Genomic DNA, 24,518 nt, shown 5'->3' on the forward strand with positions numbered 1-24,518 from the left:
TATTGACTTTTATAACAAAAACTCCTGAAAACCAGAAATTCATTGAAATCAACTTATCTGATATAGAGTTTATAATGAATAGGAAGCAGAGTCACCAGGAAATAGCATGCGAGATATTCATGAATACCAATAGATCGTATTATTTCATTTTCGCAAACCAAGATGAAAAATCTCAAATTTTGAAATTAATTCAAAATGACTTCACTTTTACGAAAAGTGACAATCTTGATCCATCAAAATTCCATTTCTTCTATGAACTGAGGAAGATAAATAACTCTATTGTCCAAGTTTTGCCAGCATCAGAAATTTGTGAAAAACTGAAATTGTCAGAATTATGGCAAAAATACAAATTCTCGAATTTCGAGTATCTTTTTTATCTCAATTTATTAAGTGGCCGCTCATTTAATGACTTGTCGCAGTACCCTGTCTATCCATGGGTCATAAAAGACTACGAATCCGAGAAAATTTCTCTTGCAAACGAGAAATTTTTCAGAGATTTGTCAAAACCAATAGGAGCTTTGAATTCTAAACGAATTAAAGATTTGACAGAGCTTTATAAAGACTTCCCGATCGAAGAAGAGAAATGTCTGTACAGATCTTTCTATTCGACAATGGCTTCTGTCTCTTCTTTCATGATAAGAACCGAACCTTTCACTTCATCTCACATTCAATTACAAGAAGGACGGTTTGACGTGGCCGGACGATTATTCCATTCAATTTTAATGGAGTGGAAAGCAGTAACATCCGAGGAGAATGATTTCAGAGAGTTGATCCCTGAGTTCTTTTGCTTCCCTGACTTTTTGACTAATGATAATAAATTCGATTTGGGTCAAAGAATGAAAAGTGACGGTTCCTTTGAAAAAGTGGATGATGTCATATTACCAAAATGGTGTAAAACAACTAGACAGTTTATATTTACTAATAGAGAAGCCCTCGAATCAGATTATGTCTCCCAAAACTTGAATAATTGGATTGATTTAATTTTCGGAGTTTACAGAAATTCCTTTGAGAAACAAAATGTTTTTCATCCGCTTTGTTACCCAGAAAATAATTCACAAGTCAATGATAGACTTAGAAATCATTGTTTGAACTTCGGTGTTTGTCCAGACCAACTTTTCTTCGAAAATCATCCAAAAAGAAATCAAAAAATTGAAAATTTGACAGACGTCACTTTTACAAACAGTTTTGACACTCCGATTACATGTATTATGAAGAATTTCATTTTCTTGCAAGGCAATCTTTATATTGATGCCAGAAACATATTCACAAAAAGCGAGAAAAACATGAGTTTGCCTAAGCGAATTCCAGGAAATTATGGAGATGTAATTTGTTGTTCGAAATATTTCGGAATTGTTGTTTTCAAACGTCCTTTCGATGATTTCGTGACAGCTGTTGAACTCGAGAAAGAAGCTGTTCGAAGGATATCTCATGAAGGAAATGGTGTTACGTGCTGCATCATTTGCGGAGGAAAGTACATGATAACGGGAGGAAATGATTGTTCTTTAGTTATTTGGAATCTTCCTAATTTCAGTTCTTTGAGAACATCGATGATCCATGGATCTCCAATTGTTGCCGTTGGTGGAAACAGTGATTTAGGTATTGTTGCTTCTTTGGATAAACAAGGATTATTTATTTTGGAAACACTTGTTAATGGAAGATTCTTGTGTTCAACAAATGTTTTAATTGGTCAATCGAAACCTTCTATTTTGATATTCAAGAGTGGTTTGATTCTTTTGGCAGTTTGTAATTACCATTCAACAGTTCTTAACTTGTTTGACACTAAACTCCAGGAAATATGTAACTTAGAATTGAGTGGATGCGCAAGTGATGTAACAAAAATCACAGATGACAGAGGATGTGAATTTATCGCAATGGTTATTGAGAAAGCAATTATTGTTATTGAAGCATATTCGTTGAAATTGTTGTTAACAATTCCAACAGAGTTCCAATCACCACACGTTGGAAGTGTCCGTAAACAACGCTTACTTTTAGTTGGTGATGGAAGAGATTTTAGAACTGTTATGTTCTAATATTTTCCTTATATATGATATTTTTTATTGTTTTATATATATAAATTTAATTTGTTGAATGTGAATAGTTATTTAATTCGAATATCATGGTTAAATGATACTGTGCGCCTGTAAATCATTCTAATACAAGATACTATTTAGCAGGTTTTTCTTTTGACCTTAACCATGTTTATGCATACCTTTTTTCAAAATCTTTTTATTATTATTATGGATCTCAATCTGTAACCCAGAGAACTAATGAATTTACAAAAATGAAAACATTCATGCCATTTAATTCAACGATTGGTGTCGGATTATCGATAATTAGAAAAACAATTACATTTGTATATGAAAATATTAGCGAAAGCTATCAATTGAACTTTGAAACAGATATGAAAATTATACCCGCAATATGGGAAGCAAACCTTGATAATATACAAGATCAAATTTCGATAAATTTTGGTAAATATCCATTTAAATACTATTTACCTGGATTTATTTCATATCAAAACTATCAAAATACCATATCTTCATGCCTTCATAATCCAATATTTAATTTTAACAGCATCTGTCCATCGCTATACATTTTTATTCTTATAAAAGGAGCTTGGCCAAGTCTATCAAATTTGCAAACGGATACATTTTCATTTTGGATAGCTCTTGATTAAAAAAGAAATAAACTCGAAACATGATATTCAACGAAATTTTGAGAATAGTAATTCCTCGATTTCGTTATTGATTGGCATTGCTATTTTCCGAATTCGAATTTCTGTTTTGTGTTTGATCTCATTTGCATTGATAAGTATAACAAGCTGCATTATGAAGAATAAAGAGAAATCTTATGCTTGCTTGTGAAAAAGTAATGATATATGATTGTATGATGCTGCACGCCTGTATCTAAATTTAATAATACTAAAATAAAAAATTTATTTTAAACGCTGACCATATCCAAATCATATATAATGATCATGTGTATGATCAGAATGAAGTCATTAATATTGTTGGAAAGACAGGTGTCAAAATAATTGGTCCAAATATTCGAAAAGGAAATGTTTATTATGAACCAACTCCTCATTCTGATACAAAATACTATTTAGCAGGTTTTTCTTTTGACAACCACCTTCAAGTCTCAGCGTACCCCTATTCAAATTCTTTTTATTATTATTATGGATCTCAATCTGTAACCCAGAGAACTAATGAATTTACAAAAATGAAAACATTCATGTCATCTAATTCAACGATTGGTGTCGGATTATCGATAATTAGAAAAACAATTACATTTGTATATGAAAATATTAGCGAAAGCTATCAATTGAACTTTGAAACAGATATGAAAATTATACCCGCAATATGGGAAGCAAACCTTGATAATATACAAGATCAAATTTCGATAAATTTTGGTAAATATCCATTTAAATACTATTTACCTGGATTTATTTCATATCAAAACTATCAAAATACCATATCTTCATGCCTTCATAATCCAATATTTAACTTCGATATCCATATTTTGTTATTATATCTTTTTATAATTCTGTAAAAAGAGTTTCTATCACTCTATTTTCGTACTCAATACATGAAATCAGAAAATTTTTTAAAAAATTAATTGAATAGTTCCTATTGAAAAATGAAATTCAAAAATGTCATGAATCTAAAAAATTCTATTATGTGATAGAATTGACATGACAATTTTTCATAAAATGACAACCTTTGTATTTTTGATTTTAAACAGAATATTGCTAATGTATTCCTTTGAATAAAACCTTAAGAGTGTACTTACTACTTTCTGATTCCCTCTCTAAAAGATGAAACATCCGTGAAGAGGCTCATAAAAATAAAACCTTAAATAAAAAATTGGAAAGGTGCGAAAAGTGGAAAGTGTACCCTTAAATAATAAAAAATCACGACCACTGAATATATATCGTAAATTCAATACACTTGAAGACTTAACTTCAAGCACACAAGTTAATTTACGATAATAGATTCACTTTTCAATGGTAAAAGTTTATTAAAATAAAGAATAATAATTTTATAGGAGGATGGCTATTTCAAGCACTTATTGCTCCTAGATGCAATTAATTTCGAATCAATTTCATTTAAATATTTTATCGCAATATTTCCAATAATGCAAAAGGCAATACAGATCACTTATATCATTAGCATTAATCATTTCCAAAATTAAAATATGTTATATTGTTACATTGTAAACCAAATAAACTAAATTATTAAGTAATTTTTATGTTTTTTGTATTTTAGACATTTTAGAATATACAAATAAAAGTCCATTGATTATTATTCTAAATTAAGACATTTATCGATATACTGTATATCATTTCATATTCATTCTAATTTTTGCGCAGTTAAAAATATTTTCTCAATATAAATGAGTTTCCGTGTAAAATTTATATATCCCAACACAAATAAATGGTATTTTTATAGAGATTCATATTCATTTTGCAACAAAGAATGAATTTACTCATTGATACAAGATATAAATATAACAAGTGTACTAAACTATACAACTCATTGACGAATCATATAAAATTTATATAATAATCAATAAATAAACAAAAATATAATCTTCAAACTTAAACAAGATCTAACATGATAGCACAGAAAAGGTTCTGATGATAAGTATATATAACAGCATTACTTATGATTGTGCTTCTAACAAAAATTTTTTGTCTTTAAAGAAAAGCTATGGTCACATTGTTTAAGAGTGAAAACGTCTCACCCAGTCAATTTTTTTTTGTCAAAAACAAGCATTGGTCTCTATTTTAGTATCATAAACAAAGATGTGTAAAAATGATGTACTTGATTAGTTCATTATGATTTTACTTTTAGTACTTGGTTACACCGATATTGACAAAAGTTTTTATTCAAATGACGGGAAAATCCTTAAAAGAGTTAATGATAAATCACATGATCTCAGAATATCATCAACATGCGAAATCATCCAAGAAAACTGCTTTTACGGACTCAGAACTTTAAATTCCTTTTCATTTGAAGAAAATCCAAACTTAACAACAATTGGATACCAAAGTTTTTATGGGTGCACAAATCTTACCATAATAAATCTATCATCATGTTATAAACTTACAAAAATATCTTCTTATGCATTTCGCGACTGCTTTAAAGTCAAACAGATACTTTTACCAGAAGGTCTCCTTATAATACAAGCCTATGCATTTTATTCTATTTCACAAGTGACCAGTGTTATCATACCCGCATCTGTTGAATTAATAGGAGATGGTGCATTTCATGGCTGTTCTAAACTACAAAATGTTACTTTTAAAGAAGGATCAAATTTAACTTCATTAGCAGAGGATTTATTTGTTTATACTGCAATTACTTCGTTTCAAATTCCAGAAAAAGTTTCCGAAGTCAATGGACATCCAGTTAAAAATGGGCAATTAACAAATTTTACAATTCATCCTAATAATAACTACTTAACAGTTAAAGATGGGAATGTTATTTATTCAAAAAATAAAAGTATTTTATTTTTTATTTTAAACAAAACAGGATATGAAATTCCAAACTCAGTCACAACTTTAGGAAATAGTTGCTTTAGAGGTTCATCTATCGAAACTATTCATATCCCATATTCAGTTACAACTATTGGATGGCATTGCTTTGCAGAATTATCTTTAAAGATAATTAAAATTCCAAATACAGTCACAAGTATTGGAGATGATTGCTTTAGAGGTTCATCTATCGAAACTATTATATTTCCAAATTTAACTACAACTATTGGAGATGGTTGCTTTGCATTTTCATCTATCAAAACAATTATAATTCCAAACACGGTCACAACTATTGGAGATAGATTCTTATACTATTCATCTATCAAAGCATTTACAATTCCAAACTCAGTCACAACTCTGGGAGTGTGTTGCTTTTCACAAACATATATAGAAACAATTATAATTCCATCAAGTGTGAAAAGGATTGAAGCGCATGCTTTCTCTAATTGTTATTATTTGAAAAATGTTACTTTTTTAGGTCCAATAGATTACATTAATCAGGCATTTGATTATTGTAGTGATCTAGAACTAATTATATTTCCTAATTCATCAATGGCCGTTAAAACATTTTATTTTATTACAAATAATATGCCAAAAGTCAAATTATCATTCACTTGCAAAACTATATTTGCTACTTCATATTATTCAATTCAAAGAAATACAAATGTTTCAATTTCATATCTAAATGAACCAAATCTTATTATTACACCATATTGCTTGATTATGGATTTTAATCAAACCGTAATTTATGAATATTGGTGATGCCCCTCTTATGATGAGCGTATTACAATTCCTAAATCTGCTACAAAAATCAAAGAAAAAGCTTTTGAAAATTCTACAGTTGAAAATATTTATTTCACAGAAGATTCTCAAATCACTTATATAGAAAATGATGCATTTAGAAATTGTTCAAAATTAAGATTATTTAATTATTCATTTCCTTATTTACAAGCATTAGGAACATCATCATTTAAAGATTGCATTAATTTAGAAAATTTCACATTTTCATCACCAAATTTGATTGTAATGAGTAATGCATTTGAGAATTGTATTAAATTAAAGAATGTTAGTAATATCACAAATATTCCTGATAATTGTTTTTGTGGATGTACTAATTTAGAAGAAATTACAATTCAAGAAGGGTCAGTGAAGATTGGATATAAATCATTTGAAAATTGTTCTTCATTATTAAGTATTAAAATTCCACAATCTATTCTATTTATTTCAGAATATTCATTTCTTTCTTGTGAGAAACTAAAATCAATTATATTCAGTGAAACAAACTCACTTAGGAATTTTTCAATTAATTCTATTTCAGAATGCAAATCTCTTATAAATATCAGTAATTTTTCATCAGATAAATTCAAATGTATTGATAATACTTTATACTACAAAAACAATACTAAATGGGAACTTATTTTTCATTTGAGTGAATCAAAAGACAAAGAACTCAACATTAGCTGCGATGTTATCTGTAGTTATTCATTCAATTCTAGCAACAACATTGAGAAAATCAATATTACATCAGACAGTGTTTCTGTTATTGAAGAACATTCATTCAACAACTGTCTTAATCTCAAATACATCAATTTCCCACTTTCAGTTTCAGATGTTGAGATTGATGCATTCCATGATTGCAAATCCATTCGATGTCCTCTTATTATTGAGAACACATCCACAGATTATCTTAAAATGATTGTTTCTTCCGGAATTCCACGAAGACTTATGATTTCATGTCATATTGCACATGTTTCGAATAATCTTTTAAGTCTCAAATCTTTACGTTATCCTTCTACACATCTTTTCTGGAAACATCTTACTAAATAAAACTATTTTTATTTTATCACAATTAACAATATCTGTTTTCAAAGATTTTCTTTTGTAATTGATCGAGCAGATCAGAGTTTTGAGAAAAGACATCAACATCATGAATCATCAGAATTTCTTCCGAATCTTTTTATTATATGTATGGGGCAAATTTACAAAAGCCGAAGAAGATACAAAAGTTCATTTTGATATTCAATTTATCTGAAATCAATTGGGATTTCTATTTTTGAATCATGATATTATATTGCTTATATGTCGATCATTTGAAACAAGTTTTGTGCTTAAATTAATTAAATCTTAAATTATTATCAATTCATGGAGTTAATCGCATTGCACATATGTGTGCTGATACACCGTCTACAGGTCACTGAACATCCAACTTCAGTTAAATGTATGACGCTGCACGCCAGTATAAAATTTGAAATTTCAAAAAAATAAAAATATAAAATCTTCAATAATTTCAAGTACTGATCATATCCAAATCATATATAATGATCGTATATATGATCAAAATGAGATCATTACTATTGCAGGTTTCACAAATCTCAAAATAATTGGTCCATATATTCGAACAGGAAACGTTTATTATGAATTCACTCCATATACAGATACAAAATTCTATATAGCCGGATTTCAATTTAATAACCGTGCTGTCACTGCATATCCATGGAATCAATCATTTTATTATATGTATGGAGACATATATACAACTCAAAAAGCAACCGCTTATACAAAACTAAATACACACATCCCATATAACTCCACAATTGGCATCGGATTATCGATTCCAAGAAAGACAATAACTTTTGTTTACCAAAACTATACAGAAAGTTATGAATTAGAATTCACTGCAGATATGAAGATCATTCCAATAATCCGAGAAGCACAGGAACCAAACATATCCGATAATATTTCAGTAAATTTCGGAAAATATTCTTTTAAATACGATTTACCAGGTTTTATTTCGTATCAAAAATATCAAAACACGATGTATTCATGTCGTCAAAATTCTTTATTTAATTTGCATCTGAATTTTGCTTTTCTATATGTTTTTATTGCTATATAAAACATTACTCTATTGCTGTAAGTTTTTTGACTGTATATATCAATACCAAATATAGTTAATTAAAATATTTCTTGAATCTTTTTTTCCAAATAGAAAATTAAGTAGCTGTGAATGTTTTTATATTGAAAAAGAATATATATATACGCAATTGTTTTATCAATACATTATAAAAATTAAAAAAAGAAATAAACTCTGAACAATTTGATTCTAAAAAATTCTGCATGGATCACTACTCTGATTTGGTGCATTAGCAGATTGTGATGAAAGGAATTTCTCGAATTCATTGTTGTGTTCTTGATTGGCATATTGCATTGCTGTTTTTCGACTTCGATCTTTTGCTTTGTATTTGATTCCATTTGCAAGTAATAGTTCTGCAATCTCTTTATTGTTTTGCCATGCTGCCAAATGCAGTGCTGTCTGTTTATTGTTATCTTTAGAGTTGATATCTGCGCCATGTTTGATCAGAACTTCTGCTGTATCTCTACAGTTATTCAGAGCAGTTATATGAAGAGCACTCCATCCAATATTATCTTTCGCATCAATTTCAGCGCCATGTGATATTAAAAGTTCTGTTATATCTTTCCAATTGTTATATGCTGCTTTATGGAGAGGAGTTTGCCGTCAGCATCTCTAATGCTGAGATCAGCATTATGCTTGATTATAACTTCGGCTGCTTCTTTTCTATTATTGTATAATGCATAATGAAGTGCGGTTGCTCCTTTGTTGTCTACTAAATTAATATTTGCACCACGCAAAATCAAGTCTGATACAATATCTTTGCAATTATCATCTGCGGCATAATGAAGAGCTGTTTTCATATTTGAATCTGTAGAATTTACATCAATGCCATTTGTAAGAAGAATATCAGCTATTACTTTATTTTTGTTTTTAATTGCATAAAAAAGTGCTGTTTTTCCTTTATCGTCTTTTGCATTAATATCAGCACTATTAAAAATAAGTATTTCTGTTGTTTCTTTGCAGCTGTATTTGATAGAATAATGAAGTGGTGTTTGCCCCGTGGAATCTTTTGCATTGATTTCGGCACCATAAGCAATAAGTTGTTCTGTCATTTCTTTTTCGTTTTTCATTACACTTATGTGAAGTGGAGTTTGTCCCATCTTATTTTTAATGTTCACTTTAATTCCATCTCTTAAAACCATATCAGCAATTTCCTTATTATTATTGATAGCTGCATAATGAAGAATAGAATTTTCTTCCTTATCTTGTGAATTAATATCAGCGTTATTCAAAATGAGAACTTTTAATACATCAATACTATTACACCATGCTGCCATATGTAATGGATTTTGAATATTTGAATCTACTAATTTATAATCTGCTCCATATGAAATAAGAAGTTCTGCAATTCTCTTTCTATTATGAACTGCAGCGAAATGAAAAGCAGTCCATTGAGTATTATTTCTTGAATTGACATAAGCTCCATTATTAAGAAGAATTAATGCAATGTCATAACTATCATGAATAACAGCAGAATGAAGACATGCTTGTCCATTTGAATCTTTCATATTTACATCAGCTCCATGAGAAATAAGAAGTTCAACAATATCTTTATGAGAATTTTCTGTAGCGTAAAAAAGAGGAGTATTGTTAATTACATCTTTTGCATTGACATTTGCTCCATATGAAATAAGAGCTTTAACAATTTCAATGCAATTAAACTTCACTGCCTCATGAAGTGCTGTTCTTAACTTTTTATCTCTTGATTTAAAATCAGCACCACATGATAAGAATAAAGAAACAAAATCTAAATCACTAAAACAAGGAGAAAAAACAAAACATAATTTGAAATCAAAATTATACAAAAATGCTTCCAAATTATTGTATTTTGCACAAAGTTCTAGATCGATTTCTATATCATATTCATTAACCAGTTTAGTTATTATGTCCATACGATGAGAAATAATGGCATATTTCATGTTGCTTTCATCAGGTTTTTGCAATTTCAAAACTTTATTTATCAAATCATTATTTCCACTTAAAAATGAATAAGAGATGCATTTTTCTGTAATTTTTGAATTGAATTTGGTTTGTAATGAATCGAAACATTTTAATGCACCATAGTAACAAAATAACTCGAGAAGAGAGATTCCTTCGCATTCTGGAAAATAATCTAATTTAATTTTTTGATTTGATGTGGTTCCTTCTTGTTCAAGGAACATATTGAATTGTATATCATTATCATTTAATATTGATTGGTAAATTGTCCCGTTTTCGAAGATATCAAATGAATAATTTTGAGAATCTAGTTCTTTGATGCATTTTTCTTTATCTTTGTCTAAAATTAGACCGTAATCTTTGTATATAAAGTAATTAAAGAGTTTTCCTTTCTCAGCGATTGATTTTGGTTGAAATTCGTCAAAGAACTTTTTGAAAAGCATCCAATATGAGTGTAAATATCGATTATTACATTTTGAAATCATACAAATTTGCTCAAGTAATTGATCTGGTGATTTTTTATGCGCTTCGATGAGTACATTTTTTAACATTTTGTAAATTTCATCGATTTCATGGTCATTGCTAGTATTTATCTTATATAGAGTATTGTATGCATCAATGTAATCCTTGTATTTATGCATAATATCTTCATAACATTTGTTTTTCATGTTCTGATCACTCATTTACAATTAATTTATAGTAAAAAACGTGACATTAAAATATTTTTAAAAGTTTTTATATAATTAGAGAACTATATGATACATAAAACGATTGTATGTTGCAATTTTCTGATCTCCAAACAGAAAAGTTGAAAAATTAAAAAGTCATAAAATTTTCATGCACATAAATTAGTGAAAATATAGATTTTTGATTTCAATTGGCAAATATTGTTTGAATGCAAAATAATCGTTCTCTTTGAAAAATTGAAATGGGAAAAAATGATGAACTATCATCTAGAAATGTTTTACATCTAAATTATATTCACATTCAAAGTAATTGAAAAGTTTGATGGGTTACGGGTGTGCAGGACGCGCAATAATGAGAAAAGTGGCCTCTTAGTAGTAATATAGATATGTGCATATACGGAATTAAAGTCCACTATAGCTAAAGATTAATTTCCGAAATCAAATTAGCTTAGATTTGATCATGGTTCTTTATCAACTTTAATCATAGCCATGAGTTTCTCATATACAATACATACCTCAATGTGAAAAAAAAAATAATAAAGTAAATCGAAAGATATTTTTTAATCTCTTGATAAAAAAATCTTTTTTTGATTTCTAAAAAGAAATTCTAAATAACTTAGTTGTGCATCTGTTGGACGAATCCCTTGAATGCGTTGTAGTTATCGTTGTTGTTGCAAAGATCGTCGCACATTCTGAGGTATGTGAAGATGCTAAGTCCTTTGTTCTTCCACTCGATGCAGCGGGAGTATGAACCCCAGTCGTAGACTGCAAGAGCGTTCTCACCTTCAAAGTTGAGACCAGCCCACTTAGCGTCGTTCAAGATCTGCTGGACGAGGTATGGTGGGTTAGAGCCAGAGCCACCAGCTGTCATTTCAAGGCATGTGAAGCAAACATCGACGTTGTGCTTCTTGAAGACAGTCATCATGTCTCTGTAGCCATCATAATCGTAGAAGTTGTTGAAGCCTGCTGTTGCTTCGGCGCAATGGCAGGATGTCATGTACCACCAGTGGATGCCGGCGATCTTAGCGGAAAGGTGTGTTGTTGGGAAGATTTCACGAGCAATAGAAAGAACCTTGTCACTGTGAGCGTTGAGCTTGCTAGCATACCATTTGATGTACCATCTGCCGTATGCTGATGACCAGCCGTTGGATGTGCCGTCACGCCAGAAATCAGAACCTCCTGGTTGTGTGTTCCAGCCACCAACATTGTATGGGTGATGACCCCAGTCAGAATGGCCAGCAGCAACTGCATCCTGTTGTAACTGCTTTGTGAATTCGGAGTCGTATGACTGGAATTCACCGCATCCTGGATAGGACCAGCCCTTCCATGCTTGGTATGATGGGTAACGGAGTTCACCGCAAGCACCAAGGCCGATTTCGAGCTCAACGATAGCACCGGAGTTGATGTAGCTGTTGAAATGCTCCTTGAAAGCATTCATCCAATCCTTGTAGCACTGGAGTGGTGTTCTGCCAGCTGGTGTAACAGGGATTTCATCGTATGCAATGGAAATGTATTCCTGATCGACCTTGCCGTCCTGATCGTAGAAGAATGGGTTCTTTGAGGAACTTCTGATGAAATCTGGAAGGTAGATAGCGCAGTCATCGCCAACATTGCCGCCGCACTGATGGAAAGAGAAAACTGGAACAATCTTCATGTTTCTAGATTTGATCAAATCGAAAGCCTTTTGATAACCATCCCACTTGTAGTTGGATTCGCTAATTTCTGTTCTGCCCCACCAGACATCAATCATGATGCCATCGACACCAGCTTCGTGAAGTCTGTTGAGATAGTATTCGAACTGGCCTTGATTGACGAATTCTTGGTTATCATTTAAGAGATTCAATGTTGCCATAACATAAAACTTCGCGCCGCATATAGCGTGTGATGCGAGAAGTCCGAGCATTTAAAAATAATGAAGAGTTTTGTCAAGCTTTCAATTTTGGCCAATTTCTTTCAAAAAAAATTCAATCTTCCGGTAGCCAAATTTGAATCTGAAACGATAGTTTTCCCTTCAAAACTAAATCTCATATAATTCATTTTATCACATATATAAGATAATTATTAGCTGAGCAAGATTTATTAAAAACGATGTTTTTGATTTGAATCATTGCTAAGTAGTATATGTTGATGGGTTTTGTGACTTTTTTTGTAAACGTAAGAATTCATACAATATCGAGCGATTTTGTATCATTTTTTTTAACATATGAAGTAAAAAATGTATGAATTCTTACGGTTTTTATTCTTACATTTTTGAATAAATCAAGATTTAAAAAATTTTCAAAATTGTAAGACATTTACACTCAGCCCATACATAATGAAATAAAAAATAAAATTTTTTTTAAAAATCATTTTAAGGGTGGCTTCCGACCAAATTGTCACTTTTTAACCCAAGTGAGAAAATTTCGTAATTTATAACCAAGTTTTTTAAAATCTATATTTAATAAAGATTCTATTTTTCCTATTAAATTTCAAAAATGAGGGGGTTCGGAATCGTCCACAAATTGCCGAAAGGGTTTTTGCCAGTTTTGAATCCGCTTATTTTTATTGACCAAAATTATAATAAATATAATTTTCGATAAGTATTCTACCCAAATGATTCTTCAAAAAATTATTTTTCGGATTTTATTCCGTAAAAAAACGTTACAGAAAACGCCTATAAAATTTCGAGGGGGGCACAAACTTGCCCAGTGAGGTGAAGTGAAAAGTGACAGGTTTACATGTCAGAAATGTAAAGCGTCAGATTTGAAACAAAAAATGGATTAATTTATTATTATATGATAGAGAGATTTGGTAAGTTACTATCAAATTTGTAAGTAAGGGGAAAAAAAGTAAGAAAGAAAAAAAATTTTTTAAAAATAAAAAGCCACTCGCTTCGCTCGCGGTTGACAAAAAGAACAAATTCGTAAAATAATTGTATGAAATTACGAAACTAAGCCACTCGCTTCGCTCGCGGCTTAAGAAAAGAACAGATTCGAAAAAAGATTGTATGAAATTACGAAACTAAGCCGCGAGCGAAGCGAGCGGCTTAAGAAAAGAACAGATTCGAAAAAAGATTGTACGAAATCACGAAACTAAGCCGCTCGCTTCGCTCGCGGCTTAAGTAAACAACATATTTCAGATTATCGATACTAAAAATTTTTTTATTTTATTGCATTTTTTTTAAAGCTTCTTAAGGGTGCACACGAGAGGATCATGTAAACTTCAGAATTTAGAACCTTATTTTTAGGCATTATCTTGGCTACCTATTTAGGCTCGAAAAGCAAAAAATATCAAAAAATACAACTTGACTCCATTATGACCCTTTCATGGAGGTAGTTTTTATCCGCTAGTATTTTCCCTTTGAATCTCTTTACAATTCGAAATCAAATTCAAAACTCAGTAGAAGAAAGGAAGAATCGACTTACTACGGTTGTAATACGAATAAATACATATATTTAATTATTTTTATTTACATAATAATTGTTTGAAGCTCATATTCCATCAAATTTTTAAATAAAAACATTAAAATGTTGAAAATGTTCATATATTTTAATAAGGTTTTGGCACTTTATTGAGGAATTACTACATACATAGTCGAACTGAACTTGATATTTTGAAATTTAAATTATTTATCAAAATTAAAATTTAACTTGAAATTTATAATTATTTAGTCATATTTTGCATAATTCTAAGTAGATTTTGTAAAAAATCAAGAAAGAAAAATTTTAACGTGCTTTATTTTTTTTATAATAATACATATTATTATATAATTAACATATTCATAATGTTTCACCCTTTCAAAAATATAATCCTCCTCCTCTCAAATAAACGTACATACGGGTGGCCTCTTTTTTCAAAAAATTAAAATTTGAAATTTTGGGCTCAAATATTAGAGATTTTTTCAACCTTCAACGATATATGTTGTCTATATCAGACCTCCTTTCTTTTTGATACTTAACATTGTTCCTAAATCTTAGCCGTTAAGGCTGTTCTGAAAATATTTTTTTTTCGAAAAAATTCGAAAAAATTCGAAAAAATTCTTAAAATTCAAAAATCCCTTAATTCCTGAGGATTTTGGAAAAAAGTTTTTACATGAACATGTGTATATTATATGAAGTATATTGATAAGGTAAAAATCAAATTTTATTGCATATTCATCGAGAAAATAAACTAACGAATCCCTCAAAATTGAGAGGGTAATCCCCCTCCTCTCAAATAAACGTACATACGGGTGCACCCTTAAGAAGCTAAATTCTGAAGTTTACATGATCCTCTCGTGTGCACCCTTAAAAAAATGCAAAAAAAATTGAATACTTTACTGGCTGGGCAAATTTGTCGCCGCCCCTAAAATTTCGAATTTTCCCTAAAAAATTCAGTGCAGGTCGATTTAAGAGATTTTTCAAAAATAATCATATCAGTAGATAGGGTATAATATAGAGGAGCTTTATGAATAACTCAAAATCCGGGAAACTCAATATTCAACGAGAAAAACGCTTAACGAATCTCACTTTTGGTGTAAACATCACAAAAAATTGAGAGAGCTTTCTGGTCGGAAGCCTCCCTTAAAATAATTTATTTTATCGTTTATAAAAGAAGCTATATATAGATGATGTCAGATATTCCGCGATTAATTAAACATTGTTTAAATCCTGAATGGAATCAATGAAGTCATAATCAAAGACCTCATAAACGAGTAAAAGAAATTAAAAATTAATGATTATTTGAATTTATGAAATCAATTATTTGATTCATTCTTTCTTCAATCTCTTCTATTCTTTTTGTTAAATCATCTATTTTCATTAATGAGGTGATTCTTGATTGAGGAATAGATTTCAAACTAACCACTCCTTTTATTTTTGAAATTTTGAATCCATCAACTTTAAACATTTTATTCAATTTACACGTTGTCAATTCTTCAAATAATTTTTTATTATTGGCATAATAGTCATTAAATTCTTCAACAGATGAAAAAAATTTTATTTCAGTAATTGGTTTAACAACGTTTATTTTTTGTTGAACATTTTCACTTTCATTTATTTCTTCCTCCTCTGTTTCATTTATTTTTAAAATCGGTTTCATTTATCATTAAATAAAAATTAGAATATAAGTGATGAAAATGAATTTTTTAATTAATATTAAATCAGAAATGGCGGCAGGATTCTTTAAAAAATTATGGGATGGAATTAAGAAAGCTGCGGGTTGGGTTCATAAAAAGATTATTAAACCCATTGCAAACATTTTGGCACCAGTAGCGAAAACGGCAGGAACTATCATAGGTGGAGTATTAGGTACTAAAGCAGGTAATCCGGTGATGGGAGCACAAGCAGGTAACGCAATTGGTGGAATAGCTGAAGGAATACTTAATAAAATAGGGGGTAGATAGTGGAAAAATAAATTATTTTAAAATTATTTTTATCTTAGTATCGGTTGTAGTCTTTGATAAACTTTTTCTCCTTTATTTAAAACTTCTCTTATTGGGGCAGCTTTTGGTGTTATTGATTCAGCAACGTCACTAATTGCTTCTTTATTCTTAAATATCCAATTTGCTCCCTTCTTCAATGTTTCCCAAACTTTACTCGCCCCTCTTTTTACTCTATCCCACAGTTTCTTAAATATACCCGCAGCCATAGTTGATTATTTCATTAAAATTAAAAATTCATTTTCATCTTTTAATTTTGATTTTTTATTTATTAATAAATGACGACTAACTATTTAGTGCCAAACACCAAACCGATTAATGGAAATGTGTTTCATTCATTCGAAAAGATAAATGAAATATTCGCAAAGAATGACGGTAGAAGATATTATAGAGAACTTGAAAGTTCATGCTATGACTCTGATGCTCCATATTTTGATGATAAACAAACTCATTTAAGAATTACAAATCCAGCTCATGATGTGAACCAATTAGGTGACACATATATTAAACGCAAAGTTAAAGCAACTCTAGTTTCAAATAAAGCTTTCACATGTGATGCCGCTTTTAAGGATGGGCACTCATTAGGGTGATGAAAAAAATCAAGTCTAGCAAAGTCAATATATTAAAAACAGTGAAGACTATTATATAGCATTATAGTGCACAAGCTCAAATATTTAGTGATGCATTTCTCGAACTTATTTTATTTATAAGTTAACCTTGAAACATGAATTTTAGTATATCATGAGCATATTTTTTTCTAATTTTGCAATACTTATAATATCATACCAGGATTCATGTGGAAGTCTAATATTTGGTATATAATATTCTTACAATAAATGTATTAATTCAATTATATTCAAAATGATGGGTCGCAATTTTTACTGAAATTGCAAATTTAATTTCAACAATGAAATTATTGTTTAAAAAAATAGCACAACAACAAGATGGACAATCATATATAGAATTATAATGCTCCATATAATGCTTGGATTTGATGCGTATATAATGTTATTTTTCGAACATCTTTGTAAAAAATTGATTTTTGTAATTTTTGAAAAAATTCGATTTTATTTCGAGATTTCCTCTATAGGTGAAGTATATTGAACAATATTCCTATGGGAGAAAATAATTGTAAGTATGAGTACTTTCATTAATACTATGGGTGCCATGGTTATCGCTCAAACGATCAAGTTATATCTCGATTGCGTAAATTGAAATTTTGCTATTTTCTAAATTCACGGCAACAACATTCTTTTATCCTGATCGTACATCACAATATTTGAATGTGCGACCATTTGTTCAAGAAACCGTCAAGTTATTCTTCATTTTTCATGCCGCGGCGAACAAAAGCAGTTGCAAAGCGTATAAAGAACTTAGTTCAAAGCGCGAAAAATAGGGTAGAGCCATATGTCGTCAACACTGTTGAATTTGTGCTATCTGTATTATTGAGCGGCGCTACATTTTGCCAATCAGAATTTCAATTCATGCTGAATAACATCAAAGTTCCGTCAGAAGCTACATTTCATCGAGTCCAAGAAAAGGTTGGTCGTGTTATCATAGAAGTTGCCAGAGAATCTGTTAATTATTGGAAATCTCGAATGAGAAAATGTTCGGGACTTTTGTTTGACGGTTCTTGGAGTCAGAGAAGAAATGCAATGTTTTGCTATGTACAATTTGTAGAAGAGAAACTCAAAAAAATTGTAGATTGGGAAGTGATATCTAAATCTTTTAAAAATTTCAAAGGTAATTTCAACGGAAAATCAAATGAAATGGAATTTGAAGGCTTAAAAAGAATGCTGAAGCGTTGGAATAATGAAAAACGTGTAAATTTTTTTGTGCATGATGGCGATGTCAAAATTGTTTCTACAATCAAAAATACGTTCAAAGGTATCAGAGAATACAGAGATCCTGGACATTTTCTTAACAATATACAGAAAAAGCTCAAACTGCCAGAATTCAGAATCTTATCTAGCATTTCAAAGAATTTATTGCGTTGGCTTAGGCAACTTCTCAATGACACACATATGTCAATTAAAACAAAGAAGTTTTTATGGTTGAATTCCGCTAAACATTATGCCGGAAATCATAAATTTTGTCCAGATCCTGAAAAATGCAAGATGATTAAACCATGGAAATATGCAAAAAATAAAACTGCTATAAAAACACTTAAAAAATTCCTCGAAGATACCGTAAAAATCTTTGATATGGTAAAAAAGATTCATTCAACTCAAGTAGTTGAATCGATAAACCATATCAAAGCAATGCTTGCTAATAAAAATATTAATTGGCATGCTTCTTGGCCAATTAGGATGGCATTCACAATATTGCATTTCAATGAAAGTATGTTTGAAACGATTGTAGCAATAAGATACAGGTTAAATTTACCAACAATGCCAGAAATGATGAACAGATATTTCAGAATGTATGATACAACAAAAGATTTAATCAAAGCATTCAAAAATTCAAAGCAAGTTCAAAAAAAGTTTGCGGCATTAAGAGCTATAAAGAGAGGTCTTCAAGCTACCGATGATCGTATTACTCTTAAATCACATAAATAATTATTAAATTTATTTCACCCTCAAAACATCATAATCTTGCACCTTCTTTGAATAAACACTTTCACCTTCTATTTTTAATTAATGTTTTTTAATTGTCCAAAATTTTTAGATTATATAAGATATAATTTTTTATAAAAGTATTATTTTCTAAAAGATAAGTATATATTCTTAATCACAAAACCTAGCATTTTATCATATCTATATATCAGCTTCCTAAATATAATACTCATATAGTTAGTATGATTTTAATGTTTTTGAACATGAAACGAAAATATGATTACAATCATATAACATAATGGAGTTATTGATATAACTTATATGCATGATACATTAAGAAGTCTTCCAACAATATAGATATAGTTGTAGATTCCTATGATTCCTTTTATATTGTGAGATAATAACATTTTTATGCTGTCAGGAGCCTATGAGTGCCCATCCTTAAATGTATGCGTTTATTCGTTGGTTACAAATCATCAAATCAAAGCTTTAAACAATTAGAAGTAGAAACCGAAAGAGGTGATGCCGGTTATCTTCAGATGGATTGCGCCCGTGAATCTTTTGCATTTGCAACATATAAACCAAAATCAGAAAGGAAAGTTAAAAAGTTTGTTCATTCGTTATATAATAATGTTCAAAAATATGATAACTCAGTATGTGGTAAATATATTGACCCTTCAGAAGTTTTCAAGAAAGCAAATGAAGAAGTTGATGTCACTTTTGATATGATTATTCCGGTAAATGATTTGTTAGCATTTCAGGCGTTCGATGATTATCCTAAATCATTTGGTGATATCATTCTTAAATATTATGTTTTCAGGGATACTTTAGTATTTTGTCAGGTTGACCCGTTAAGAGTTGCTGATTTACAAAATTACGTTTATGAAAAGATAACTGATGAAAATTATGAAAAGATTATGAATCATGTTTATAAATATGATCGCAAATTCCAACAAATCGGACTTCCTGCCAAATTAATTACAAGCTTAGCCGCCACATCTGCTGACGCAATAGTTGATGGCGTTATTATTTCATGCACAAAGATGGAAGTTTTAGAGGATAAATGCATTACACCAGGATACGGTTTAATTGAAGAATCAGTTAAAGCAATACCACGTTTATTCAGTAAGGAAGATCCATTCATGATTCCAGCTCAACATATTGACGTTCGTTCACTAAATGGAGGTTGCATCACTCCTGAAGGTATTAGCTCAGATTTCTCATACGCTCTTCATAATGTTACAGATGTTGTGTTAGCATTTCCGAAGAATGCAATGCAAAGAACGGTTTTAGAAAATCCAATGCTTCGAGGTCTTCAGGTCACTATAGATTCCAGAAACTTCCCCGATCAAGCGATGACCACAGTGGGTGACATATTCTTTACACGTATGCTTCAAGCTTCTGATTTAGATGGAGTGAATGAATGCACGGAAGAATACGAGGACTCATTAACTAGACCACTGAATGATGATGATGGCATGCCATTAGCTAGAACATGGAAAGACCAAACTTCATTCTTATGCACTATTCCAGTTCAACGTGATGGAGCGGGTATATTCTTTGATGGATTAGAAACTTTCAACTCACAAGTTACAGTACAAGTGAAAGCTTATCCAATCATTCAGGGTGAAAATGACACTTACTGTTCAAAGGTGACAAATCCTCCTCAGGTTTGGTTTACTAGGACTACATATTGGACATGGACACCGGATGAAGGTTTGAAATATCATCCAACAGGTACACCACCGCAGTATAGAAGTTCATATGATGAAATATTGATGAATAGAAATGTTTAAAATTATAAATTTATTTTTGATTAAATGGATTTAAATTCATCCACCCCTTATGAAGAATTAGCAGGAGTATATAATACATACGTAGATGATATGATTAATGAAGCATTGAGTGATAATAGAAATGCTCTATCTAAGGAAAAATTAATGAAAATTCCATATTCTGAATGTTACTTAAATTCAATCACTGCAGCAATTGGTAAACAAAATAAAGGTAAAACATTAACGATATTAAAACAAATTATCATTATTGCTAACACTTCCCCTATTCACATGTGTTAATTTATATCAACCGTTCAGGTTCACCTTCAGATGATACATTTGAATCTTTAAAGCATTTAATCAAAATTCCAATTATTTATTTATCACAAGAAGAAGCAGAAGATTATTTAAAAAACTTTTTAATGTATAAAGAATTATACAATACAATCAAGAAGCAAGGATTAGAGGATAAAATTATTGATAAACAACGGGATGAATTATTTGAAACACTTTCTATTTCAAATTTTGATAGAGAATTGTTGCATTCACTCATTTTTCTAGATGATGCAGTGAAATCAAAACTAATAACAAATGAGAAATCATATTTTAATCAGTTATTAACTCAATGTCGACACATTCAGTGTTCATTCTTTATGGCTGTTCAATACTTCAAAGCATTAAGCACAAACATTAAATCAAATCTATCAACACTTTTCATTTTCAGTGGTTTAGTCGTCAACAGTTGAACGTTATGCTTTATCAAGTGAATTTACCAATGAGCATTAATGAACTTTACACACAATATCAGCAATTAGGTGAACATGGAAAAATAATAGTTGATTTAAATAAAGGAAGTGTTAAATTTGATTAACTTTTTATAATTAATTTTTATTTTTTATTTATAATTAAACATGACAGAAATAGCAAATCTTCTACAGGTTCCATTAAAAAACAAACAAAAAAGGGTGCATATAATAGAACTATGAAAGTTCCTGATGGAATGAAAGAATTAGTTCATATTGTTGCTGGTCTTCAAAAAGATGTTAAACAAATGAGAAACGTTTTAACATTACCAGAAGCTCAAGCATATGCCAAACGTCATGGTCCAAATTGGGAAGCACACGAAGCAGACATTACGGGTCCAAATGGAAAACCTGATGGTATAAATGAAGTTTTCGTTACTGATGGTCAAGGTAATATTAAAGTCATAAATGGTTATAAATTAACTATATCTGATTATCCTAAACGTAAAGCATATAATGAACGTTATCCTATGCAATTTGATGAAAATGGAAAAGCTGTTAAACAATACATTGGAGAAGGTGAAAATGGTCCAATTAATTCATACCGTTATAATCCATATTCTTATTTCAATGAAGAATTAAATGCTATTGAAGAGGGACCGGATGGATTACCACGATATTCTAACCAGTTTGATGGTCAATATGCAAATATTAGACCTGAAATTTCAGCTAAGAAATTCTTTAAAGTTGCTTTATTCGATCCAGTTTTCGCAAATGTTAAAGATGAACTTAAACAGCAATTCCAACCAATTATAGTAGCAAGAATTGCATCGGTGCTTTATCTCAAGTATTCAAAGATTTAATTAAGAAACCATTATATCAGCAACGAGGTTTAACTTATGATTTAGTTAAGGAATCAGATAAAAGAAAATTTGAGAAATCAGATGATTATAAGAATGCAATTAATGAATATATTAGGTCTATTAATTACGATGAAACAGCTAAAAATCAACTTCATGAACAAATACAGGGAATAATAGATTCAAAAGTTCCAGCAAAATAAAAGTTTAAATATATTTTTTTATTCGAATATAAATGAGAAGACGTTTCACTAGTCAAAAGAACACTAACGCAAAAGCAGAGATTACGGTGGTTATAACGTAAATGATGATAAATCACGAATTATTCAAAATGTTAAAGTTAATGTTAGCCCGACTTAACAAGGTCAGCAACTCAACCAAATTTATTAACTCGTGACTTACCGAAGAATGAGGAGAATGAAGAAAACCATGAGAATGGAGACCCAATCATTTTATCTGAACCCGGTAAAGAACCTGTTGAAATTCCCACTTATCCAACATACCCCCCGCCTCTTTCATCAAACATCGAGAACCCATATAAAATAGACATTAATTCTGAATTAATGAAAATTTACCGTGATATAATAATTAATAATTATGATTCAATAATAAATTTAATTGACCAATCCGGTTTAATTATTTTACCTTATGAATCATTAATTCACATTATCGCCATTCTTTGTGATGTTCAAGATTCAGACGTTAAGATTCAATTTTTCATAGATGATGAGGTTTCATGCTGCGGAACAGTTGCAAAAATAAATCCTATAAAGGATATTAGCACAATTAAGATATCAAAGAACGGAACAACAACTGAACTTCATTTAACATATAATGATATTTATAATAAAATAGTTGATGAATATAAAATATCACTTGAAAAATTCTTTGTTAAGACTATTTAATATTCAAGCATTAACATTATCGAATAATAATCCTTTGAATCATAATCAATAATAATTGACCTTTCACCAGTTTCTATCGTTTGTTTTATTTCTTTTTGTTCCCCACTATCCGGATCGGTCATTGTAATTGTTTTTGTTATAGTATCAGCTTTATCTTTAACTTCAATCTTTTTTCCATCGGGATATTTAAACCAAAATTCCAAAAATTCGATTTTGTCAATCTGTTCATATTTTAATCTATCAATTACATTTTTAATACCATCTGAAAATCTTATGAAATGGTCATTATATGGGTTTGATTGAACTAAATTTGAATGAAGTGAAATATAACCTGTTGATGAATATGACACTGACTCATATTTTCTGAAAACACTAAAATTTATAACATGAATGAATTTCTTATTCGTTGAATTTATGAATTCTTGAGGTAATCTTATTCTAGTTTTATTTATCACTGGAAAATAACGCTTTACCATATTTTTATTCGTAATAAAAAATGTCAATTATCAATATTATTTCGAATAATAACTGTGAATTAAATTTAACAGTTAGCGGAATTTATAATGTTACTCTCGTTTCTGTGAGTGGTAAATTTAATCCCATTCTTTTAGACCCTTCAGATTATATATCATTTATTAAAGATGACCATGAAAAAACGTATAATATGTATATAAATAATGTGATAGCGAAATGGGATATTAACATGATTTTAAGTTATTTAAATGAATCATTTATCGTATGGTATGAAGAAAATTTTAAATCAAAACCTGATAAACTTTTTGAACTTGATGAAATAAATAACCTTATTAAATTTCCGCTGAAAATTAAATTTTGTACTCCTCATCTTCGTTCATTGTTGGGGATATTAAATTTTGAAAAAGATGTTGGGGATGTTTTGTATTCTGACACTGGTTCCAATTTCATTTTAATCAAATGTGATAAAGTTAATACCCCAATGAGATTTTCACATCAAACATTAGACCCTAACTCTTACCCATCAATACAAAACATTTTATCCATCAACTTAAACACATTTTCTTTATCATATCCGTTTCAATTATCCGGGAATTCATTTATTCTTCATTCAAAAGATTTATCAAATATTAAATTTAGAATAACTGACCTATTTGATTGTGATTTAGAATTTATGAATGAAATATTATGGCAATTTCAAATAGAAAAAATAGCTGATGAGATAACGGATTAAATATTTA

The 24,518-nt window shown here is 29.9% G+C and overlaps 8 protein-coding genes across 8 annotated transcripts, besides 6 other annotated features; 5 read left to right on the forward strand and 3 right to left on the reverse strand.

The window, feature by feature from the left end:
* Window positions 1-74: 74 nt before the first annotated feature.
* On the forward strand, window positions 75-2,030 carry TVAGG3_1006630 (beige/BEACH-related family; the record flags this gene model as incomplete). Its single annotated transcript, XM_001310673.1, has 1 exon — window positions 75-2,030. The coding sequence occupies one exon, from the start codon at window positions 75-77 to the stop codon at window positions 2,028-2,030; it is 1,956 nt and encodes a 651-aa protein (XP_001310674.1).
* Window positions 2,031-4,783: 2,753 nt separating this feature from the next.
* Window positions 4,784-5,961, forward strand: TVAGG3_1006640 (antigen BSP-related family; the record flags this gene model as incomplete). The annotated part of the gene is made up of 1 exon (XM_001310672.2): window positions 4,838-5,961. A coding segment is annotated over one exon (1,124 nt), but the record flags the coding sequence as incomplete, so codon positions are not given.
* Window positions 5,962-6,559: 598 nt separating this feature from the next.
* On the forward strand, window positions 6,560-7,360 carry TVAGG3_1006650 (ribonuclease inhibitor domain-containing protein; the record flags this gene model as incomplete). Its single annotated transcript, XM_001310671.1, has 1 exon — window positions 6,560-7,360. The coding sequence occupies one exon, from the start codon at window positions 6,560-6,562 to the stop codon at window positions 7,358-7,360; it is 801 nt and encodes a 266-aa protein (XP_001310672.1).
* Window positions 7,361-8,998: 1,638 nt separating this feature from the next.
* On the reverse strand, window positions 8,999-11,065 carry TVAGG3_1006660 (cyclin-dependent kinase inhibitor 2C-related family; the record flags this gene model as incomplete). The annotated part of the gene is made up of 1 exon (XM_001310670.1): window positions 8,999-11,065. One exon carries the CDS (start codon window positions 11,063-11,065, stop codon window positions 8,999-9,001), a length of 2,067 nt encoding a protein of 688 aa, XP_001310671.1.
* A 568-nt stretch (window positions 11,066-11,633) lies between these two features.
* TVAGG3_1006670 (glycosyl hydrolase) lies at window positions 11,634-12,999 on the reverse strand (the record flags this gene model as incomplete). Its single annotated transcript, XM_001310669.2, has 1 exon — window positions 11,685-12,971. The coding sequence occupies one exon, from the start codon at window positions 12,969-12,971 to the stop codon at window positions 11,685-11,687; it is 1,287 nt and encodes a 428-aa protein (XP_001310670.2).
* A 734-nt stretch (window positions 13,000-13,733) lies between these two features.
* Window positions 13,734-13,756: a mobile genetic element.
* A 172-nt stretch (window positions 13,757-13,928) lies between these two features.
* Window positions 13,929-14,024: a mobile genetic element.
* A 217-nt stretch (window positions 14,025-14,241) lies between these two features.
* Window positions 14,242-15,286: a mobile genetic element.
* Window positions 15,287-15,392: a mobile genetic element.
* Window positions 15,393-16,459: 1,067 nt separating this feature from the next.
* On the reverse strand, window positions 16,460-16,675 carry TVAGG3_1006720 (uncharacterized protein; the record flags this gene model as incomplete). Its single annotated transcript, XM_001310668.1, has 1 exon — window positions 16,460-16,675. One exon carries the CDS (start codon window positions 16,673-16,675, stop codon window positions 16,460-16,462), a length of 216 nt encoding a protein of 71 aa, XP_001310669.1.
* Window positions 16,676-17,034: 359 nt separating this feature from the next.
* Window positions 17,035-19,462: a mobile genetic element.
* On the forward strand, window positions 18,065-19,024 carry TVAGG3_1006740 (zebrafish ch211-108c17.2-related family; the record flags this gene model as incomplete). The annotated part of the gene is made up of 1 exon (XM_001310667.2): window positions 18,065-19,024. The coding sequence occupies one exon, from the start codon at window positions 18,065-18,067 to the stop codon at window positions 19,022-19,024; it is 960 nt and encodes a 319-aa protein (XP_001310668.2).
* Window positions 19,463-19,470: 8 nt separating the features above from the next.
* TVAGG3_1006750 (uncharacterized protein) lies at window positions 19,471-20,224 on the forward strand (the record flags this gene model as incomplete). The annotated part of the gene is made up of 1 exon (XM_051254432.1): window positions 19,471-20,224. A coding segment is annotated over one exon (754 nt), but the record flags the coding sequence as incomplete, so codon positions are not given.
* A 743-nt stretch (window positions 20,225-20,967) lies between these two features.
* Window positions 20,968-24,518: part of a mobile genetic element that runs on past the window's edge.

This window comes from Trichomonas vaginalis, chromosome I (genome assembly GCF_026262505.1).
Source record: "Trichomonas vaginalis G3 chromosome I, whole genome shotgun sequence".
NCBI classification, from domain to species: domain Eukaryota; phylum Parabasalia; order Trichomonadida; family Trichomonadidae; genus Trichomonas; species Trichomonas vaginalis.